Here is a 19,275-nt window from a genome sequence, read left to right as displayed (position 1 = left end):
CTGCTGGCAGGACGGTGCCCCCAYGCACTCTTCAGAAGTTCTGGGTTTTATTTTATTAGTAAAGGTCTGCAAGACTTGTCACCACAGCAAAAACAACCAGCCCTGCTAATTTCATGCTGCTGGTGCCTGAACGAGCCAACGCCAAGAGCAGACGCTGGAGCAGACTGCACACGCTGGAAGGCAGCGCTGCTTCAGCGGTGTTTGGTCATTATCTACTAGGCTAATACAACCTCCTTTACAAAAACGAAAGGTTAAGTTTTCCTAAAGTGGCAAATGAGAAAAATGCACCACTGCTTCACTACCTTTAACAAATTTTAACATTTCAGAAATACGAAGTCTGAACAACACACTACTGAATCCACATTCCCGTTCCTCCCACTTTTGATTGCAACAGTTTCAAAGCTCACACAAAAACTCTCAGATTATTAGTATATCATTAAGCTTCAGTAGTTCAATTCAGGAGAAAAAAAAACTCTTCAAAAAAAATCTTAAGTGAGATTAACCTTAAAACTTTACTTATCTATGCACACAATATTTAGCTGCACATTCAGGCTAGGACATAATTTTATTTGTCCCATACCTGAAAACTGTGTGAACTGCAGGAAAGCAGTTGAATTTACAAAACAGAAAAATTAAACTACTGCAATTAGGCACAGAGATTATTTTGTGTCTTCCTTATGGGGGAAAATCCATGTCAACACAAACATTTTTTTCTCAATAACATTACATTAAGGGAGGTTTAAAAAGTCCTTTTTTTCTTTTCTAACTTATCCACAACCAGAAATTTTACACAGTTGTTTAAAATATTAAAATAATTGCATGAAAACTGTATTTCTTCCTCTTTTTGCTTTAAACCTGAATCGTTATAAATAAAATAAATTCACAACCTACACAGCAATTTCAGTTTCACAATTTTATCTAAAGAAGCACAAAAGTCAGAGCTGTAGGGCTCCTGTCTAACCTCATCCTAGTCTACTAGTTTTAATACTATATCTGGTTTTAAAAGATCTCCATGAACTGACCTGAAAATCCTAATATATGTTTCTCTATTCTGAGTCAGCCCAAAGCCTAGTGGTAACATAAATCACTACCACGGGCATAATTTCAGTCTTCCTGGGACATTCTAAAGTAAAATATAGACTCTTGGAATAAAACGCTTGGAATTAAATCAATGGCTCTAAAAAACAACCAAMCAAACAAAAAGGCTCTTAACCCAAAGCTTAAACAATAATTCACTATGAAATAAAAACTATTGCCGAAGGATTCCCTTTACTGGGTCATATCACAGGTGACAAAGCTTCCTGGGAGCAACTGTGGGGGTGATGAGATATACATTTAATACTCAAACTGCCAAACATCTGTCAGCATTTAACATTTTTATTAGACAAGGCTTTAGAGGAGTAAACAATAGCCTAAAAATGTTAACATGACGTGCCCGAGACGCAGACCAGAGAGAAAGCCACAAGTAGGTCAAGGCTGGTCCCGATTCAGCCAACATTCGCTCACTTTCCTCCCAACAAACYGCTTCAGAGCGCGGCCAACAAGCCGAGGCCAAAGGACGGGGAGCCTCTGCCTGCCGCGGGGCGGGAGGAAGGCTGCAACTCTGGCTGCTGCTCGGGCGACGCTCCCGGCMGTCGAGAGCGCAACCCAAGAGCTTTAGCCCCACTTTCCAAACACAGTCAATCAACAAACACGTAACTCATCAGGAAAGCACCTCAGCATCTTCGGGTTACCTTTAGTAACGTCGCCGACAAACAAAAAAATACTTTCCATTTCACCATTAAAAAACTGCTTTAATTTTAGCTGCTAGATAGAACTTCGACTCAGCCACTTGAATTAATTCAGCTGATCTACGACAAAATAGATTTTTAAAGTTATATTGACAAGCAAAAATATTTTATTACATTTGCTATTAGAATAATTATGCATAAAGACTGCTAATACGCAGAATGCCTGTACTTAGGCATTGACGCAGATGTATTCGACAGAACATGTGCAGCAAGACTCTTCCTTTCAAGGAATGCATTGGATCTAAATGGAGAAGATAAACGTTTCTCTTGCTTTGCCAGATCATAAATGGCAATTTTTAATGCATTTTAGATTTAACCCCCAAAATAATTAAGGCAGGTCTTAATTTCACACCCTTTTGTTACAATTCAYGATGTGAATATTTACTTCTGAACCAACATTCAATAAAAGATTAACAAGCTGGGACGCAGCCACATGAATCAGGCACRGAGACTGGGCGGCCACCATCACGGCTGTGAAACTGCATCCTTAACCAAATCCAGCTCCTACGTTAAAACCGCACCTTTCAAATCAGTTATTTATTTTATTATACCTGTAAACAAGCAAGAGATGATATCACAGGAAAAAAATTAGGAAAAACCACAAACAGCCACAGTGAATTCATCAGGTCAGTTCAAAACAGTGAAAGGAATAAGGGATGAGGGAAAGAGGAGGTTTCCCTATTTTTACAAGGATTTAAATTAACAGTAATTATTATACCGGAAGTTCCCTCCCCAACAATTTGAAATTAGATGCAAAAATAAGGCAGACACCAGTTATTAGTCATTCTGTTTATTTCACTTCAACARCACGTTATTTTTCTTGATTCGACACTGTGTGCCAACAATTTTTTTCACATTTACATATGCTGAACTATAGGAAAACATAAACCATCGAACTCCATTTTCCTTTAACAGCACGTCACGTTAATAAGATCAGTATCCATAAYGATGTTTTAGAGGAGATGTGCTGTTAACAAAACTATTGATAGATCTTTTTTTCCAAGATGCCACTTTCAACCTGTGCATACTCCTCTGTGTTCTGGATACGTCCTTGCAATTAAAATAGGAATCATGACTTGAAAAATGCTAACTGTCTGTAAGACTGCTCACTTTTTTTTAAAAAAGCAGGAAACAAAACTTTTTGCCAATTTTATGAGCCCATGCCCTACTGTAAGATGTATTACACACAGAAATATTTTCTAATGTCAAATTATTTCACCTTGACTTTTTTAGACTTTTCAATTTTCAAAAAAAGAAAAAAAAGAAAAAAAAGCAATTTTGCCTGTTTACTTAATTCAACTGTTCTTTAAATGGTGTCACCTGGGTCTTTTTTGCTAAAGCTTTCACTTCGATATCCATCTCAATTTTTCTCRTATTGTTTTGACTATCCTTGGCTTTTCCAAGTTCCACAATAAAGAACAACATTTTCACACTGAAAAAGTGTGCCAGATACCTAAGTGCATTTTAAAAGATCTATTACAAGCTTGGATAACAAGTAAGCCTGAGCATGTCTACATCTATTTTTTGAAATATATTTTACAAATTTCATCAGGATTTTTTTCCCTCCAGCTACTCTGACAAATCTTTGCAGAGTTCATGTTAATGCCCTGCCAGGTCTACAGTTTTCATTAAATCCAGAATCACAAAATCATGCAGTAAAATGGAAATATGTTACTGTTATCTATTGCTGCCCCAACAACTCATTAGAAAATAATGACACTTATTAAGACGTGTATTTTGAAACTTTATGTTTATTTTGAATATGTGTGTTTTGAAAACTTATGTTCAGAAGATCACAAATATTTTCATTTTGTAGTTACTATATGTTACATTTTTAGAAAAGTATCTTTAATCACTTTTATTTTCATTCATCTCTGAAACTGCATTCAAGAATACCTATTGTGCTTGATCGTTAAAATATCACTCCATTCTTATAACACRTGCTTTTGAAAGTAGCTTTTATGAACTGACTTTTAAAAATTTCAAAGTCATCCAATAAAAGTTCCCTTAAAAGGGAAAGTCATAGTGTGTCATCTACTTTCCAGAAACATGTTACTAAATAATTACGATCAGAGACAGTATGGTTGCTTGACCATAAATTCAATGGCAAACTTACTATTAAAGTTCCAAGTCAGGAGAGACAAACTTTATTCTCAGTGTACCTTCAGTCTGTAAATGGCAGAGAACTACAATAATACTGTTTACATGCGTCTTGTTTTCTGTCTATCAGATACATGTATACGAGGAGGTAACAGCCAGTTTGCAGATGCACCTTTCTAAATCATTAGCCACAGCTCAAGCCAGTTGCAACAACTGTTGAAGTCAAAGCATGTTTGGAAGCTAAGCACTCAGTGCAGTTTAACCTTTGTAACCTTGTGCAGTATTACATTGATCTCTATTCATTTTAGGAATATCACATGTCTTTCCAATGATTTATTTGATCCATGTCCCTTCAGTCAGTCAGAATAACAAGAAGGATAGTTTTGCTTCATCAACATACCCACAAGCTACAAATCAACATCAAGGAGAAAGTCTGGTCTACAGGATTTCAAAGGTACATGGGGAAAGGATATGGAGATTAAGAGATTCTGAAAATTCTCTTGCTTATTTTATCGAAAAGTGCTAGCCTAGGAACTTATGAAATTAAGAAAGACAGATTGTAAGCAGTCTGGAAATAACTGCTACATTCTCTTCCTCCTTCCGTAAAGCTGACCTGCAAGATAATCTGCCTCCACGTCAGAGATTTGAAGCAAGTGAGCCAGCAAGAATTTCGCAGAAACACCCAAAGAAAAAGTTATATTGCTGTAAGAGAACAGGCCCTTTTTAAATACTTTTGTTCTGCTTACCATATAATCTCTGGGTAGGGGAAACTGCTATTTAGTGATTTCAAATAAATACATATCGGTTGCCAAAGGTCTTTAAAAACAAAGTGGGGGGGGAAAGGGGGGGGCTAAAGAGGAACTCTGCTGCAGTCAGAAAGACACATTTYTCAGAAATCAGTGGAGTGTGAACTTCCACTCCAGGTAAAAGTGAAATGAAACGGGTTCAACATGGACTATGATATAACTTTTCCTGTATCTCCTGCAACCGTAATAAACCTTAGCTTACTAGTTAGGAAACCAAAGAGTTAAAAGGAAAATAAGATGGTTTTCAGTGAAACGAAGTCCAGTGACCGAGACTCCATGCGCGCTGCTCTCCTTCCCACCCTACAACCAGACGGGCTTCCAGGTCTCACTTGGAGAGTTCGCAAAGCGTTAGCACCGACCTCAGCGATGACTTCAAACGGGAAAGATTGTTCGTTCCTGAAAACTGCCACTGCCTTTATGGAATAACTTTTGACTATTTGCAGGCAAATACTCCTCCTTTCTCTACAGTTCTCCCATGCATACTATTTAAGTCACTGAAATATTTGTCTACCTGGAAAAATCTAAAATCTTTTCTAATGACGAATATGTCACAGTACCAAATGCRAGAGTTGTTCCAAAGACAAATAAAATCAAATCACACTTTAATTAGAACTTTAGCAAATCTGACTATATTTTGAATTCTTAAATTCAGTGTTTCTGTTTCTTCATTTGAATTTCAGATCAAGTGTCTTTTTCTCATGTTTATTTTGGAATATGAAAAGAAAGTCTTATTTGAGAGATCACCTCAGCTACGCTATAGTCACTGCACGAGATCCTCCTTCTGTTTTGAGGGACAATTTATAGCTGTCACTCCAGCTGACTTAACTCATTATAAAACACAAGTTCCATCTGAAAAATCTGGAAATACAAATTTGTATGCTATAGCTTATTTGAGATATGATTTTAACTGAATACCACAGAAACCTGCTGATCTAGATTTGGAAGTTTGGTTATTATCACATGGAACTGATAGGTGAAAATTATATTTATGCTGAAGAAATACACACACGTTTTCTTTTTCTGAAATCAGGTTTTTGAATCTTGATTTATATTTTGGTCTCCAACTGTTATTTTTAAAAGAACCTTTAGAAGAGAATTTCCCTTCAGAAAAAGAAGCTATGATTACAAACACTGATATTATCAAAGATAAATAAAAGAAAGATTTAGACATTTCTATGTGACTCAGAGCACACTTAAAACGAGGTGATAAAGGTAACCTTTAGGAAATAAGCTTTACGATTTAAAAAGTATCACTGACTAAAATAGTTACAAGTATTAATATTAAGCAGAATATTAAAATGTATTAATGGAAGAATAAAGGCCCTATACACACTTTCAGGAGAGAAGGGAAAGTCAGTGCCTTTTCAGAAAAACATTACCAATTTAGATGAAGGCCAGAATAACCACTTGACCATCAGTTCATCAGCAACCTCMGTTTTATTGCTCCCATTGAGCAGAGATTCTATTCTCAAACTGCGTTTAGATTGGAAAATGAAGAAAACTATAAGAGCACCGCCTGGTGGTGCCACAATAAGGAAGAAAAATATTACTGTAAAACCTGGAATAGGTTTAGGATTAAAACTTGAAATATCACCATGCCAAAATGACAAGGAAGCTAAAACACCAGTTTCTCTGAGGAGCATTATTTTGCAGCTTTTAAAATGTATGCGGATATGAAAGTGAATGGGGGAAAAAATCATGTTCTGGAGTCCAAGGATTCCTACCATCCCATTACATTTTAATTTCCTGCAAGAGTTCTTGAACAGAAAGCTCTGAATTCATTTGTTTTCCAATTAGGTACAAATACCATCATATCGTGTTCTAAAAAAGTTAGTGAAATAACAGAAGATAATCTATCAGAATAAATATTCTATAAAATGATTCTGCTATCATCAGTCTGGTGTTATAAACAATGTCTCAAACAGCATAAAAATTTCATTCACTCATACATGCTCCCAAGTTTTTACAGGAAAAAAAACACAGCAGGAAATTAAAGATACTACTAGGACATACTAATTCTGTTACTGCCTTCATGATTAAAGCTCAAGCTCTTACTGAGCACTTTTAAACACTGTACATGGCAGTGTTCCAAAGTCAACCATAGTCATGAAAGCTATTTAATATCAAGGCTGACATAAGTCTACCTTTATTCATCCATCACTCACTCATAACAAAAGTAAAAAAATATAGTTTGAATGAAGTCCAGATTGTTCTACCATTCTGACTTTAAAGCTACATGTCAGTACAAAGAGAAATCAAGTCTTTATTTAAAATAATGAGACTTCTATGAATATTTATATTTGTTCAGTTGCTTGCAAGCTCCTTAAAGCATATATTTTAGTGTATTAAATAGCAATGCATTTTTGTAAAAAGCAGTATTCACCTAATGGAGTTTGTCTGGTCTCCTGTTTGCACTTATATCAAGTTGTATGCACTCAAGTATTTCAATATCATTGCATCAAGTTGTATGCACTCACACATTACATAACTGAATTAAGTTGAAATTAATATTATTTTTTCTATGATTAGAGCAGCTCCCAACTGGCAGTTTACAGCAAAATTATAGAACCCTGAAAGCTAGAGAAATGTGCTGACAATCTAAGAAATCAAGGATACCAGTGTACTGCTACAATATATATCCACTATTAAAAGCAACTGCACCCTGATGATTTTAATACATTAATATTTTGGCCAAATTAAGGCACTGCTGGACATGTAGGAGTTGGGGAATTCAGTAAAAGCTATCAGCTCTGTGATCCAAATGCCCGGGTCACAAGCACCTACAGGCCAGTCTGTAGCCCGTTCTCCTCTGTTCGCCGTTCAAGCTGTAGCGCATCAGTTCAACAAAGGAGTTGTACAGCATGTGCCTTTAGATTTACTTAAATACCAGATCCGGGTCTATTAAAGATGGGAAGTTATCATCTACAAATTCACCAAACAGTATCTACAGMAGACTAAATGAGGCAGTATGTGATAAACTGGCTAAATTAACTGGTTTGTCATATATTGAAAGCAATCTGCTAACGTACGTTACCTAGTACATTAGCACAGGATTTGGAAGCAGGGGACTAAAGAAAGCCCTAAGGATTTCAACAGGCTTCCACGATGGCGTACACAGCATACGCAGAACGCTACACGTTCCTCTAAAGCAGATGGCTTTACTCATTTCCAGGTCACTCCTAGAATGTACTGACTACGCAAAGAGCTCCAGCATTGCCACAGAGGAGCAGTGTCTATCTTCCGTATTTTGCCCTCCTATGTAAATGCTACTGTCTGTATTTAAACATGCTSTTGATAAGCTACACTTCATACAAAATACCACGGACAATACCAGAAAATAAGAAAAAGGGGTGGAAGGGAGGAAAAGGGRCTGTCAGAACAAAGTAGTGAAAAAATACATTTTAAATAAGATATATTACCGTTATCGTTTCTAAAAAGCATGGCCTACTGTTGCAACATTAACTTTTATAACCACTCTGTATTTAGAGAGCAGATAATTGCTATGGTTTGTACTACCTTTAGCTACTCTCCCATTCACTACSCATCCCATTCACTACCACTTGCATTCACTTTTTTGCTTGTTGCTGCTTATTAYAGTTAAATATTATTATCAATATAAATGCATTAACCATGTAAGCCTCTGTCCTTTACATACACATTTGTACTGCCTGTCATAAGCCACTTTCAGATAAGCATCTACTACCTCACTCAGGGGTCTACTTTRCAAAATTGAACGTAATAGTTGGTTTGACTCACAATAAAGCAAAGCTTATAGCCTCCACTATGTGATGTACTTTCAAATCACAACACTGAGCCTTTGTCTACATCTACTGCACGTAAGTGTTTGTAGAACAGCTGAGCACGTCCACATCAGACAACTTCAAGAGCTACACAGCTTGTTCCTGGGTTTATAAACCAATCTGCAGGATTCCAATCCCGACAAGGTAACTGGCGTCTTGGAGAAATCCTATCGCTGACAGATGCAAAACACAGTTGTTGCCCTGGCCAATGGGACAGTTCATGCGCAGGGAGACTCTCCTGTTTCATCCATGCTGTATTTCCAGTTAATCCATCCTCATCCCAAGACTCTCCTCCCAGAAATACCACTCTTCGGCTCTGCAGGCTTCAGTTCCTGTCCATCTCTGGGACTCACGTCACCATATACTCTTATTTCCAGTAACTGGTAGTATGGGAGGGGATTTATACAACTCTAAACCTAAGACCTTACACTAATGCGTGTGAGTCCATTTACTAGTTTAGTCAATGCAAACACAGGCTACATTTTGGAAAACTAAGACTGTAATTTGTTTACAGAAAGTGATTATACCATTTTAAATATTTAGTGCTAAACAATATAGAACATAGTAATTGCCTATAGTTACTACACAAACTATTACAGAAATTTGAAATGGACATCAACTATTAAGTAATAATACCAGGCATACTACATATTAGAATTTCAGAAACAAAATCCAAACATTTTCAGACAGATTACTGTTGTAATAATATTTGTAACTTAATCTTTAGTCAAGTGCTTATTCTTAAATTCTCCAGGTTACAGAGGAAATTGCAGTAACTGAGCCTAGTTTCTTTAWACTGGATTCTTTCAACTAGAAATAAATGGGTTTTCAGTAGACCCCCTAGATGCTGTTGTGAGTACAGATCCTACCTTTTACATTACTTTCCATATTCCAGAAGGGTTTTGAGATCTAAACTGACCACTTACTTTTGAATCAATGTATCATCTTAGTCTCTGTTCTAAGGACTTCTGTTTTTTAATGAATTAAATGAAGTAGCTAGTTCTGTTCTCAGAAAAATCTTCAGAGGAAATGAATGAGTACAGAAACCGGACTAACAGAAATCTAAACACTGCAAATATATACCCAAMAAAAGCAGTTTCAAACATGCAAGAAAATACATAATTTATTTTTGGCCTCACTTGGAATCCTATTTGGACCAGTTAGGACAGTCCCACAATACATTCTGTAACCTGTACATCTGCTCAGTGAAGGGCTTTTCTTATGCCTTCTTCCTCTTTGTCTTACAACATGACTTTTTTCCACAATTTTTATACCTAAGCATAATCAAATTAACACTACATAGCCAGTTATACCTTGAAGCTGATTTTATATCTGTAAATTTAAAGCACTAAGTCTTTGTTAGCTATTTTTGTTGTTTGTAAACTGCTGAGTTACATTAAACTAAATCCACTTTGAGAGGTTTAAGCAACAACCTCCCCCCCACCTTTTTTTAAGRGAAGCTATGAAGAGGTTATTAGACTAGTCTAATTACTGTGAAAATTCAAAATGCAGCCAAACTAGACAATTAGTAGAAATTCTGTAACAAAAATTCCCAAATATTTATGCGATATTACAGGTCATAATTTAAACATACGTGCCAGGAAACCTGGAGTCATTACACTCCCTTTACTACTTTATGTCATGTTGCTTGCTGCTGTTGCAGTGCTAATTTTTGTCTGGTATAGATAATTCTGTCTAGCGTAGGTAAAACTGCCACTTGCAAATAATTAACATTGCTTCAGTAGAACTTATACCAAGCACTGTATGAGAACACAGTTGTTACCAGGCCATTGATAGCACTGAAATGGTTATAAAGGTGGACATCAAATATTCAAAAGTGGGGAACCTTTCTTCGACCAAGCAGAATATAGATGTAAACTGATAAAATGCTGGAATCCAGTTGCACGTTCCACCCAACTGAATTACTATTGGATCATGTAACATTTTCTCTGCTCCACTTCAGTCTAAAGGGAYCATCTCTTAAAAGTACAGAAGGGGGGAAAAAATTTATGCAAAAAGTGCTCAAGTAATCAACTGCTCCATTGCAACTTTTCTTATTAAGAAATCAAAAGAATGCTATGCTCAAGTGACAAAAACTTCCATATAAAAAACCTGGGAGCTATATTTTGTTGGTACACAAAAGCTAATAGTCAAGCTGCTGTTCAGTATTTGCCTATAAACAACTCAGACAAACAGAGCTTCAAAAGCTAACCCCCAAGTACCAAACAGATGGATCTGCTTACATACAGGAGCCTGCAGAAATAATTTGACCTAAAATTCAATATTATTCCCCCAAACCTCTCCCTCCATCACAAACTCATTCATCTATGTTTTGTTTTACAGAATAAGCCAACTTTTCAATTCTCATATTTTCTAATATTTGAACCACTGTTCTTTATGGGAAAAGGTTTAAATATTAAATTTCAAAAATATAAATAATTATTAACAAATTATTATTCATTTAATAAACACAAATTCCATTTAAGTAAGCTCTGTACAACTTTGAGCTAACTTTTCTCTCATGAAAAGTTGAATTTGTCTGTTAATACTCCATTCCTACTAGAAGGCAGAATTGGATTAAATTGGTGGATTAATGCAAATGAGACCCAGATATAACCATTACAAATAATCAAAAACCACTTCACATATATCCCAAAGGCTTCCTTCTACTTTACCTCCCCAAAGCAATTTTCACTTTCAAACCCATCATTCCCCCAAGAAATCAAGCAGTTGTTTCCCTCCGCAACACAGCCGAGTCGCATCTAGCAGCCGTGTACAACACACCAACTTGTTACCGGCTTTATTTACTTCCCCGTCTCATCGCAGACCACTGATACGCACGCTTACGCCTCGACCCTTTCACAGGCACCGCAAGCGTTTGCGTYCTGCGACTGGTGAAACAGGCAATTTAACGCTCTCCTGAAAAGAAGTGAAAAAGTACATGGGGGAGAGGGGAGAAGAACGCCTGAAATACGTCTTCTGAAAAACCAAGATTGGATGGTAGATCCAGTTACAAGCTGTTCAGCTATAACATTTGCAGAATTCATGATCTACCATGATCTACCTGTATTGTACACAGCTGCATACGGGTACAAATAACATCAGGATTTGCAGGTGTCGCAATCRAACAAACACCTTTGAAGTCAGCTGTGAAATGCTGACCTTTGAATAATTTACAGTGAACTAATTTGTTCAAAATGATGCTACTCCAACTTTGAGGAAAAAAGTCATCTATATTCCTTCATTCTTGCATCACCTTACAAGACAATAAACAATCTAGCATAATACTTAGACACTATTTCACTTAGCTCCCAARGTCTAATTTAAATGCAAGGTACATGCATTTCATTTAATTCAACACTGTTGGGAAAGAGGCATTTAAATGTTAACAGAATACTTCTTTTCATGAAATTTGAAAAAAACCCCAACATATAAATTTCAAAATATCCCATATATATAAAAAAAAGAGTAAGGTCACTGTTCCACTATATTTCTTAACAAATAAAAAAAATTTAAAAAAATCAGATTCCAATTTAGATAAAGCAATCTTTTAAAAAATACTGACATACCAGTTAAAGATATTCACCTGCAGATTCTTAAACTACAAGGGTGAGTGTGAAATACAATACGCTCGCTGCTCTGTCATGTGCCCATTGCCACTATGGCCTCTTTTGCCTTGGGCATCCTCGTGGTTTACTTCAAGAAATAACTGGATCAAAATGACTTAATATCTCACTTAGGAAATCACTGCTTATCTGCATCAAATGCCCCAGACGACACAAAAACTCACTGAAGTATGACTCAAAAATGGGAACACCAAAAAAGAAAGTATTTAATACAGTGCTCCCATCTGAAATGGTTCCATCCAGCATCCCCAACCCATTCAAGACAGCTTCCTAGCAGCAAAGAGAGTCTACCCCGGTGAACAAGTAAAGGTTGCATATATATATATAGTTATATATATATATATATATATATATATAGCCATCTATAAGAAGTCAGGAAATTATTATGACATTTATACCAGTCACAGCTTCTAATGGAAAATGTTTGCTTATTGGGACTAGAAAGAACTAAGCAGTGGTAATCTTTTCTAACTGGAAATTTCCATTTCCATTTTTCTATTAAAGTCTTTATGCAGACAAAGCAGATGTATCGTTTGAACGGAACAGTTTTATGTTTACCTAGATGAGTGAAGATCATCAGCCAGGCTAAATATAACACTCAATACAGACAGCCAAGTACTCCAAATACATGTGAAGGAATTTTTTATACTATTTCTTACCATTTTWTTTAGTAATTTTAAAGTTTTGTAGCCCATTACTGAAAGCAAATTTTAATGTACCAAATACAATACAACAATGCATCATGTTGTAGATGACTTTCTACCTTTAAACCCCCCCTGAGTTATCCTCTTGATTAGTACTGTTGTCACATCTTAGTCAGCTATAATAGCAGTACTTTAAAAAGCTCTTTGGATTTGTCTTGGATTTGTTTGGTTTGAATGTTTTGCAGGGATCTTGTCTGCAGATAACATTACTGGCATGGATTACTACTTCCRGAGCCTCTTTATCCCGTTTTGGGTGGATATTCTGCTCCACCTACCAGAGAGATCACTTCCTGCTTACAGCTCTCCATTTATGCTCAGTCTCAATCACAACGAAAATTCCAGGATAAACTTTAGACTTCTTTTGTGTTTTTTTGGATCAATACTAAAAACAAAGTCATTACAGATTACCGCAAAATGGCAGATGAAATAAAGTAAAGCAAACAACTGTCCACCTAAACGCTAATTAACACAAGATATTTTCCACTGACTTCCACTGTTTTCAGAAAGGACAACTAGTACACTAATAGGAGGGGAAAAAGAAAAAGCCATTAAAATGTCTTTCTTTTCTAACAGGTAAGTTTTAAAGGGCTAGAAAAAGATCATGATACAAACAGCTTTAGATTACAAAAAAACAAACAAACAAAACTCTCATACCAACATGTCTTAAAAGATTTCATAAAATAAAATTTTAATAATTCAACTATTTCTAAAGTTTCCATGTTTACTAGACTGGACTTATATATCTTGGATTTGCATTAACCATGCAAAACGTCATCCTGGTTCCCATCAATATCTGACCTCAAAAGGGGAACTCATCTTGCAGCTATTCATATGTTTTTGAAGCTGTAACCTCTTTTTTTCCTAATAAACATTCTAGCAGCTTTATCCAAAACAAATGTTCCACATTGCCTGCTTGCTCAGCATGAGAAGTTCCTTTAGAGCAACAGTTAGGAGATTATYGGTTTACCCTAGAAACATATTTCCTGCTGTTGTGCTCAGTATCAGTACAGTGATGCAAGTCACTTAAAATAGTTCTGGGGTCCACACAATGATCAATTGTATGCAATATTTCTTTCATTTTTTATTTTAATACTTTCAGCATTTACTGTAGTGATTTCAGGCCACTGAAGGGCAGGAATCAACTGTAACTTTAGATGAAATTGTTTCTGCCTTCAAAAGTTACGCAGCCTGCACATAATGTCCTATCTCAAAATCAACAGCCAAACTCTTTGGAATGTTATTCTGCTCTCTGACTTTCCGAATAAAAAGTGTTAGAAGCAGATACATTGAAAACCACACTGCAAYGTAAAATGGTGCAAATCAGGACTTTTTTTTTTTTTTTTTAAAGAGTTTACATACTTTTGTCTATTGCCATTTTTAACACATTTCCCACAGAGTTGTCTTATAACGTTGCTTTTATAAAAGAAAAAAGCAGATTGCTCGACTTCACAGCCTTTGATGAACCACAGTAACTTTTCAAAATTAGAGACGCACCCAAGACAAACACGATCCCCGCACACCTTAGAGCTGCGTATCCCAGGGAAGCGGATGCATCTCAGCCAACAGACATTTCRATAGAGCCTCAACAGCAGCGTTAACAGCTCGGACCAGCAGCAGAAGTGATTATTCCCTGTCTACCTCCACAGAAGCTGCAGTTCCTCTTTGCCAGTCTAGGAATACTGCACGAACACAGCACAAGCCATTCTTCTTGCGGAGGTGTAACTTTTCACCCCTTGCTCCCAAACTTATGAACCATGGTAGGTTCATTGGATTTTTTTTTTTAACTTTTTTTTTTTTTTTAAGGAATCCCACCAGATGGCAGTAGCATGTCTCCCCAGCAAAGCAGGGAGCACTCCTGCAAAGGACAGCTCCTTCTGTATTCTTAGAATATACATAAGACTTCCAAAAACCAGATACAAGTTTTGAAGCACAGGGTACAAACAGAATTATCACTGAAAATAAAATCTCGATTTCCTTCAATACTTTTTAAGAATGTGTTAATAGTGAATAGTTAAAGAGCAAACTGCTTGGTTTTCAGCAAATTAAGTAAACAACTTGTTTCCTGGTAATTTGCCAAACTAGAATTCAGTTAAGCAAATTTGCAGAGCCTGGGATAAGGTACCTATACATCTTTTCCTGCTTCAGCAGCTCTTTCCCTCCCCACTTTTACCACAGTTCAGAAACACCAAACCTTGGTATTGCAACAGTATGCACATCTTCATTCCGCGTTAAAACGTGAAAACTGAAAAATATAGCAATTAAATCCTGACTGTTCAAGAGCTTCTTTTCTACTTTCCCAGYGGGGTTAAACTCATTTCAGAATCTACATGCAGTCAAAGGAGATAACATGCCAAGGACAGTTGATTTAAAATGTAATGGTGACTAGATAAACGAGGATACAGCTTGTGTATACAAATAACAGTGGCGGCGACACAAGCCTGCATGAGTTAATAATGAAAATGCTGAAGCACGATGCTTTGGMTCCTCATGAGCGAAAAACTACAGCAGCACATCAGCTACACCAAAACATCATAAAGTACCAGCCAAACGGACGGATGACAAATGCTAATCCAAAAGCCAAGTCAAAATCTTTACCAGTAAGCTAATGGGAAACTCAATAACCACTCACTACTGAAAACTTATTTGACTAGCTGGACTCAGCTGCAGGATAAGTCGCATCTTCCTAGACAATTCAATGACAAATCAGAGTGGTAGGATGAGAGACTACTTTATCAAATATTTCATCTATCTGTCGAATAACATCAGTTTCCCTCAAAACCACATATATGAACTTCCCAGTCATTTATTAGCGTCAATACATGCTCAGAAAGAGATACAGATAAGCAAGGTTGAACAGAGTCCTTACTTAAAAGTAGTTTAGTTCTTATTTTATTAAAATTTTTACGTTACACTTGTACCAAAGTACACATTTTTCATGTCTAAATTAACTTAACCTATAAATAATGGAATCGATGTTTATGTTCATTTCCATTATTTCATATGGCTTAAATAAAACCACACAGTCATTCTTTTATGTTTTCAATGAAATCTAAAATTCAGTTTAATTCTTGCTTACCCAGATTCTTAAATTCAATCTGTATTCACTTGCAGAAGTTAATATTAAACACCAAAAGCCTAACAGTGACCACTTAATTCAAATGTATGTGAGCAGAAGAGGAGGAACTAATTTTCAACCARTTATGTTTTCAGTCTGTGTAGATTTATACTATACCAAAGAAGAGCTAATCTCCAAACTTCTGCTTTTATTTTTAATCTAACATCCCCCTCCCCATTTTTTTTAATTTAGTTATCTTGAAGTAAAAGCTGTAGTTACAGCTTTGCAAGCATAGTCCCACTAGCGGCAACTTGTGTTTGTGTGAACGCAGTTGTACAATCAGGTCTCAGGATCAGCGGAAACTTTTGGCACCGCTCTACCTTGTGTCAGTCCAGCACACAAAGTTACACCATTCTTACTTCTACCCAAAGAATTTTTCCTTTTTCTTCTCAGCATTCTTAATGATGATATATTTAAATATGCCAGCTTCACCTTTTATTCTACTGACTATTATGAAAGCAGATCTCTTTGCACCTTTTCTTTTTCCAAATAAAATAGAGAAAACAGAGACCTAGGAAGTACTGGTAAACAAAATACTTGTACCAAATGATAACAAGGTCTGATCTTACATAACAGCCTAAATTAAACCAAATCTAGGAGAATTACAATTTAAAAGATACACACTTTATCAAGAAATAAATATATGAACAGATGGAAATAGTCTTTAGATAATATTTAYAGCAGATTTTTTCTCAGTTTTCATTTTTATATTTACTCTTTTATACTGCACCATAGCAAGAACACAGCAGTACTAATTGTAAAACATCACATTTCTGACTTTGAAAACTTAGCATTTAAATTAACTTCCTACACATTCTGAATTAAGGAACACAAGATCAGTTATAACATTAACCTATGCCTAGTTCAWGCCATTTGTTCCGTCTTCTTAAAAACATGATTTTATTACAAACATTGGTCTGATACGTTACGAATTACCAATTTTAAGGGTGGGGGAAGGAATAACATGTCTTGCTCTTCTTAGGCCTCTACTGTAAAGCACTTTGCCACTGTATGCTGGTACAGCCTGCCACTCCAGTCACGTATTACTTCTGTCTCAGTAAAATTAAATTACAGACAGCAAAGCTCCTTAAGCAACACACAAAGTTATATCAAGTAAATACTGCGGAAAGTTCTACAGGGACACATCACAGTTATATACTTTAAACTCTGTATTTGTGATACAGGAAGTATGCTGCAGYATGCTTGCTCTCAAAAACAAAACTAGGGCATCTTTCATGTTTCTAATGAACGTTACAAAATATAGTAAATTGGACAACAGTTTATAAAAAAAAACAAAAATCATGCTGGTTTTGCTTCAGTGATACTGAAGGATAATAATTAAATACATTAATTTAAGATGGTCAATAAATAAARACATTATGTTCTACTGACAAAAATCCTCTGAAATAGTAGCTGGGGGAATAACAGAACTGTAGGCAGGACTACAGTAAGACAGAAAAAACATTTACATTTATGAGAGGAGAGCAAAGTTCAGGTATTGCTGTTTTAGGTAGTATATAGTGTACTACCACAGGTCAAACAATCTCTTAGATAAAGATCTTGACAGATGACGTAAGAAAGGCATTTTCATATGCTTTCCGTTTCTAACCCTTAAGTCAAGTTAAAACATATATTCTAATACTCATCTGTTAACCTGAAATTTAAAGTACAGCTTAGCCATACAGAGTACATCCTCCAATAAAATGTACAGAAGGCACATAAACACGTTGCATTTGTCTCAAAAGAGACTGACAGCGTGGCCTGTTAGCAGGAGGCTGCTGTTCACCACTCTGCACCTTGTTACGTCCACAAAAACAAGTGAAGCCAACTTTCTAGCAACAGACAAGAACCAGTAAAAAAAAATCTGTAGTAAGCAGCTTTCTTGTACGCCGAATCAAATGACAAAAACAAGAATGAATTATGATTTGGTAAAAAATGAAAAGGAAGAAAATCGGTTCAGGTTTTTTCTCTACTCACCAGACAACACCAAAGGCTCCATATCCAATAGGTCTGTCCGGCTCAATATCCAGTTGCTGTTGTGGATGTTGTGAGTGCTGATGATGGTGCGCTTTAACTGCAGCAGCTGCTGCAGCTTGTACCTGAGCTGGGGCTGCTGCAGCTGGTCCAGGGGCCTGACCCGGTGCCGGTGATGGGAAATATGGCTGCTGCTGCCCTGGGTTTAACATTGCCGCGGCCGCGGCCGCAGCTGCCGCGGCCGCAGCTGCCGAAGAGGCATGCTGCTGTACGGGATGTACTGCAGCTGCAGAGCCTGGATGCAAGTGATGTTGAGGGTGGTGGTGGTGATGGAGGTGAGGAGGAGGGAGGTGAGGAAGGTGGTGGTGATGGTGGTGGTGGTGACCTGCTGCTGCTGCAGACGTACCGCCATTGTAAGCCGCCATCATTTTTGCGTTGGCTGTTGTGCCACAAAGAGACATTCAAAAAAATGCCCTTTGATCGGATAACAACTGGGTCAAGCTGTCATTTGGCCATAAAAATGAAATTTGCTACACTTTAGAAGAAGTTGGGTTTCATCATACACGGCCCACCTTTAAAATCATTGAGCTCAACTGGCCTTATCTCCTCATGAAGCCAAAAAAATTGGAGAACCTCTTCGTGTGTGTATGAGCCAGCGTGCACAAAACCCCTTTCCCCCAAGAGTCCAGCTGCGGTTGGCTACTGAAAATCCATCCTTGGGCAACTGGGTCGGGTCTCGTTTCACACTTGGGTTATTTTTTTCTGTGTGTTTTTTTTTTTGGGGGGGGGGAAATACAGGGATCAATCCCCCTTCCCTCCAGAAGGAGGATTTGGCCTCACTCCCCCGGAATAGCCTGCAAGGACTGGCAAGTCTACCCCTTCCATTCCCACATCCTCACCCTGGATCTCCTCAGGACCGCCCCAGAGAGCCCAGACACCTCCTACATAGCTCCCTTCTGCGTGCACCTGCTCCCTCGAATATAGCAAAGAACTTGGAGTTTGCAACTTTTCCTGGAAGGCCTGAAACACACACAAGCACCCAGAGAGAGTGAGGAGGGACGGCAGGAGCGAGGAGGGCAGGACGAGGACAAGCAGGGGGAGGGCAGGAGAGAACGAAAAGAGGATAAAAATAGACGGAGGAAGAGAAAGGGACGGGGAAGGGAGAAAACCCCACGGCAGCGCGCGAGGAGGACGGGAGGTGCGAGGGGGGAAAAAAAGATGGGAGCGGGGAAAGTGACAAATGAATGACAGGAAGGAGAGCGGGGAGGGAGAAGAAAGAGGGGCGAGGGGAGGATGCGATGGGGAGCGGCGGGGACGGCGGCGGCGCCCCGGCCCCCGCCCGCGGCGGCGGCGGCGGCGC

The 19,275-nt window shown here is 37.5% G+C and overlaps 1 protein-coding gene across 3 annotated transcripts in view; it reads right to left on the bottom strand.

The window, feature by feature from the left end:
• Positions 1-19,240, bottom strand: part of NLK (nemo like kinase) — a 70,681-nt gene extending 51,441 nt beyond the window's left edge. For 2 of the 3 annotated variants that reach the window (XM_026070195.1, XM_026070198.1), the window contains exon 1: positions 17,919-19,240. In XM_026070195.1, coding sequence (XP_025925980.1) covers positions 17,919-18,376 — 458 coding nt within the window. In that variant the 5' untranslated portion in view covers positions 18,377-19,240. The remainder of the gene's footprint in view (positions 1-17,918) is intronic. The other variant, XM_026070197.1, reaches the window with a different exon arrangement.
• Between the last annotated feature and the right edge of the window lie 35 nt (positions 19,241-19,275).

The sequence above is a fragment of the Apteryx rowi genome, unplaced genomic scaffold, assembly GCF_003343035.1.
Source record: "Apteryx rowi isolate R43461 unplaced genomic scaffold, aptRow1 scaffold_307, whole genome shotgun sequence".
Lineage (NCBI taxonomy): Eukaryota > Metazoa > Chordata > Aves > Apterygiformes > Apterygidae > Apteryx > Apteryx rowi.
The sequence above is the reverse complement of the archived record's forward strand: the minus strand, read 5'-3'. Positions and strand labels throughout refer to the sequence as shown.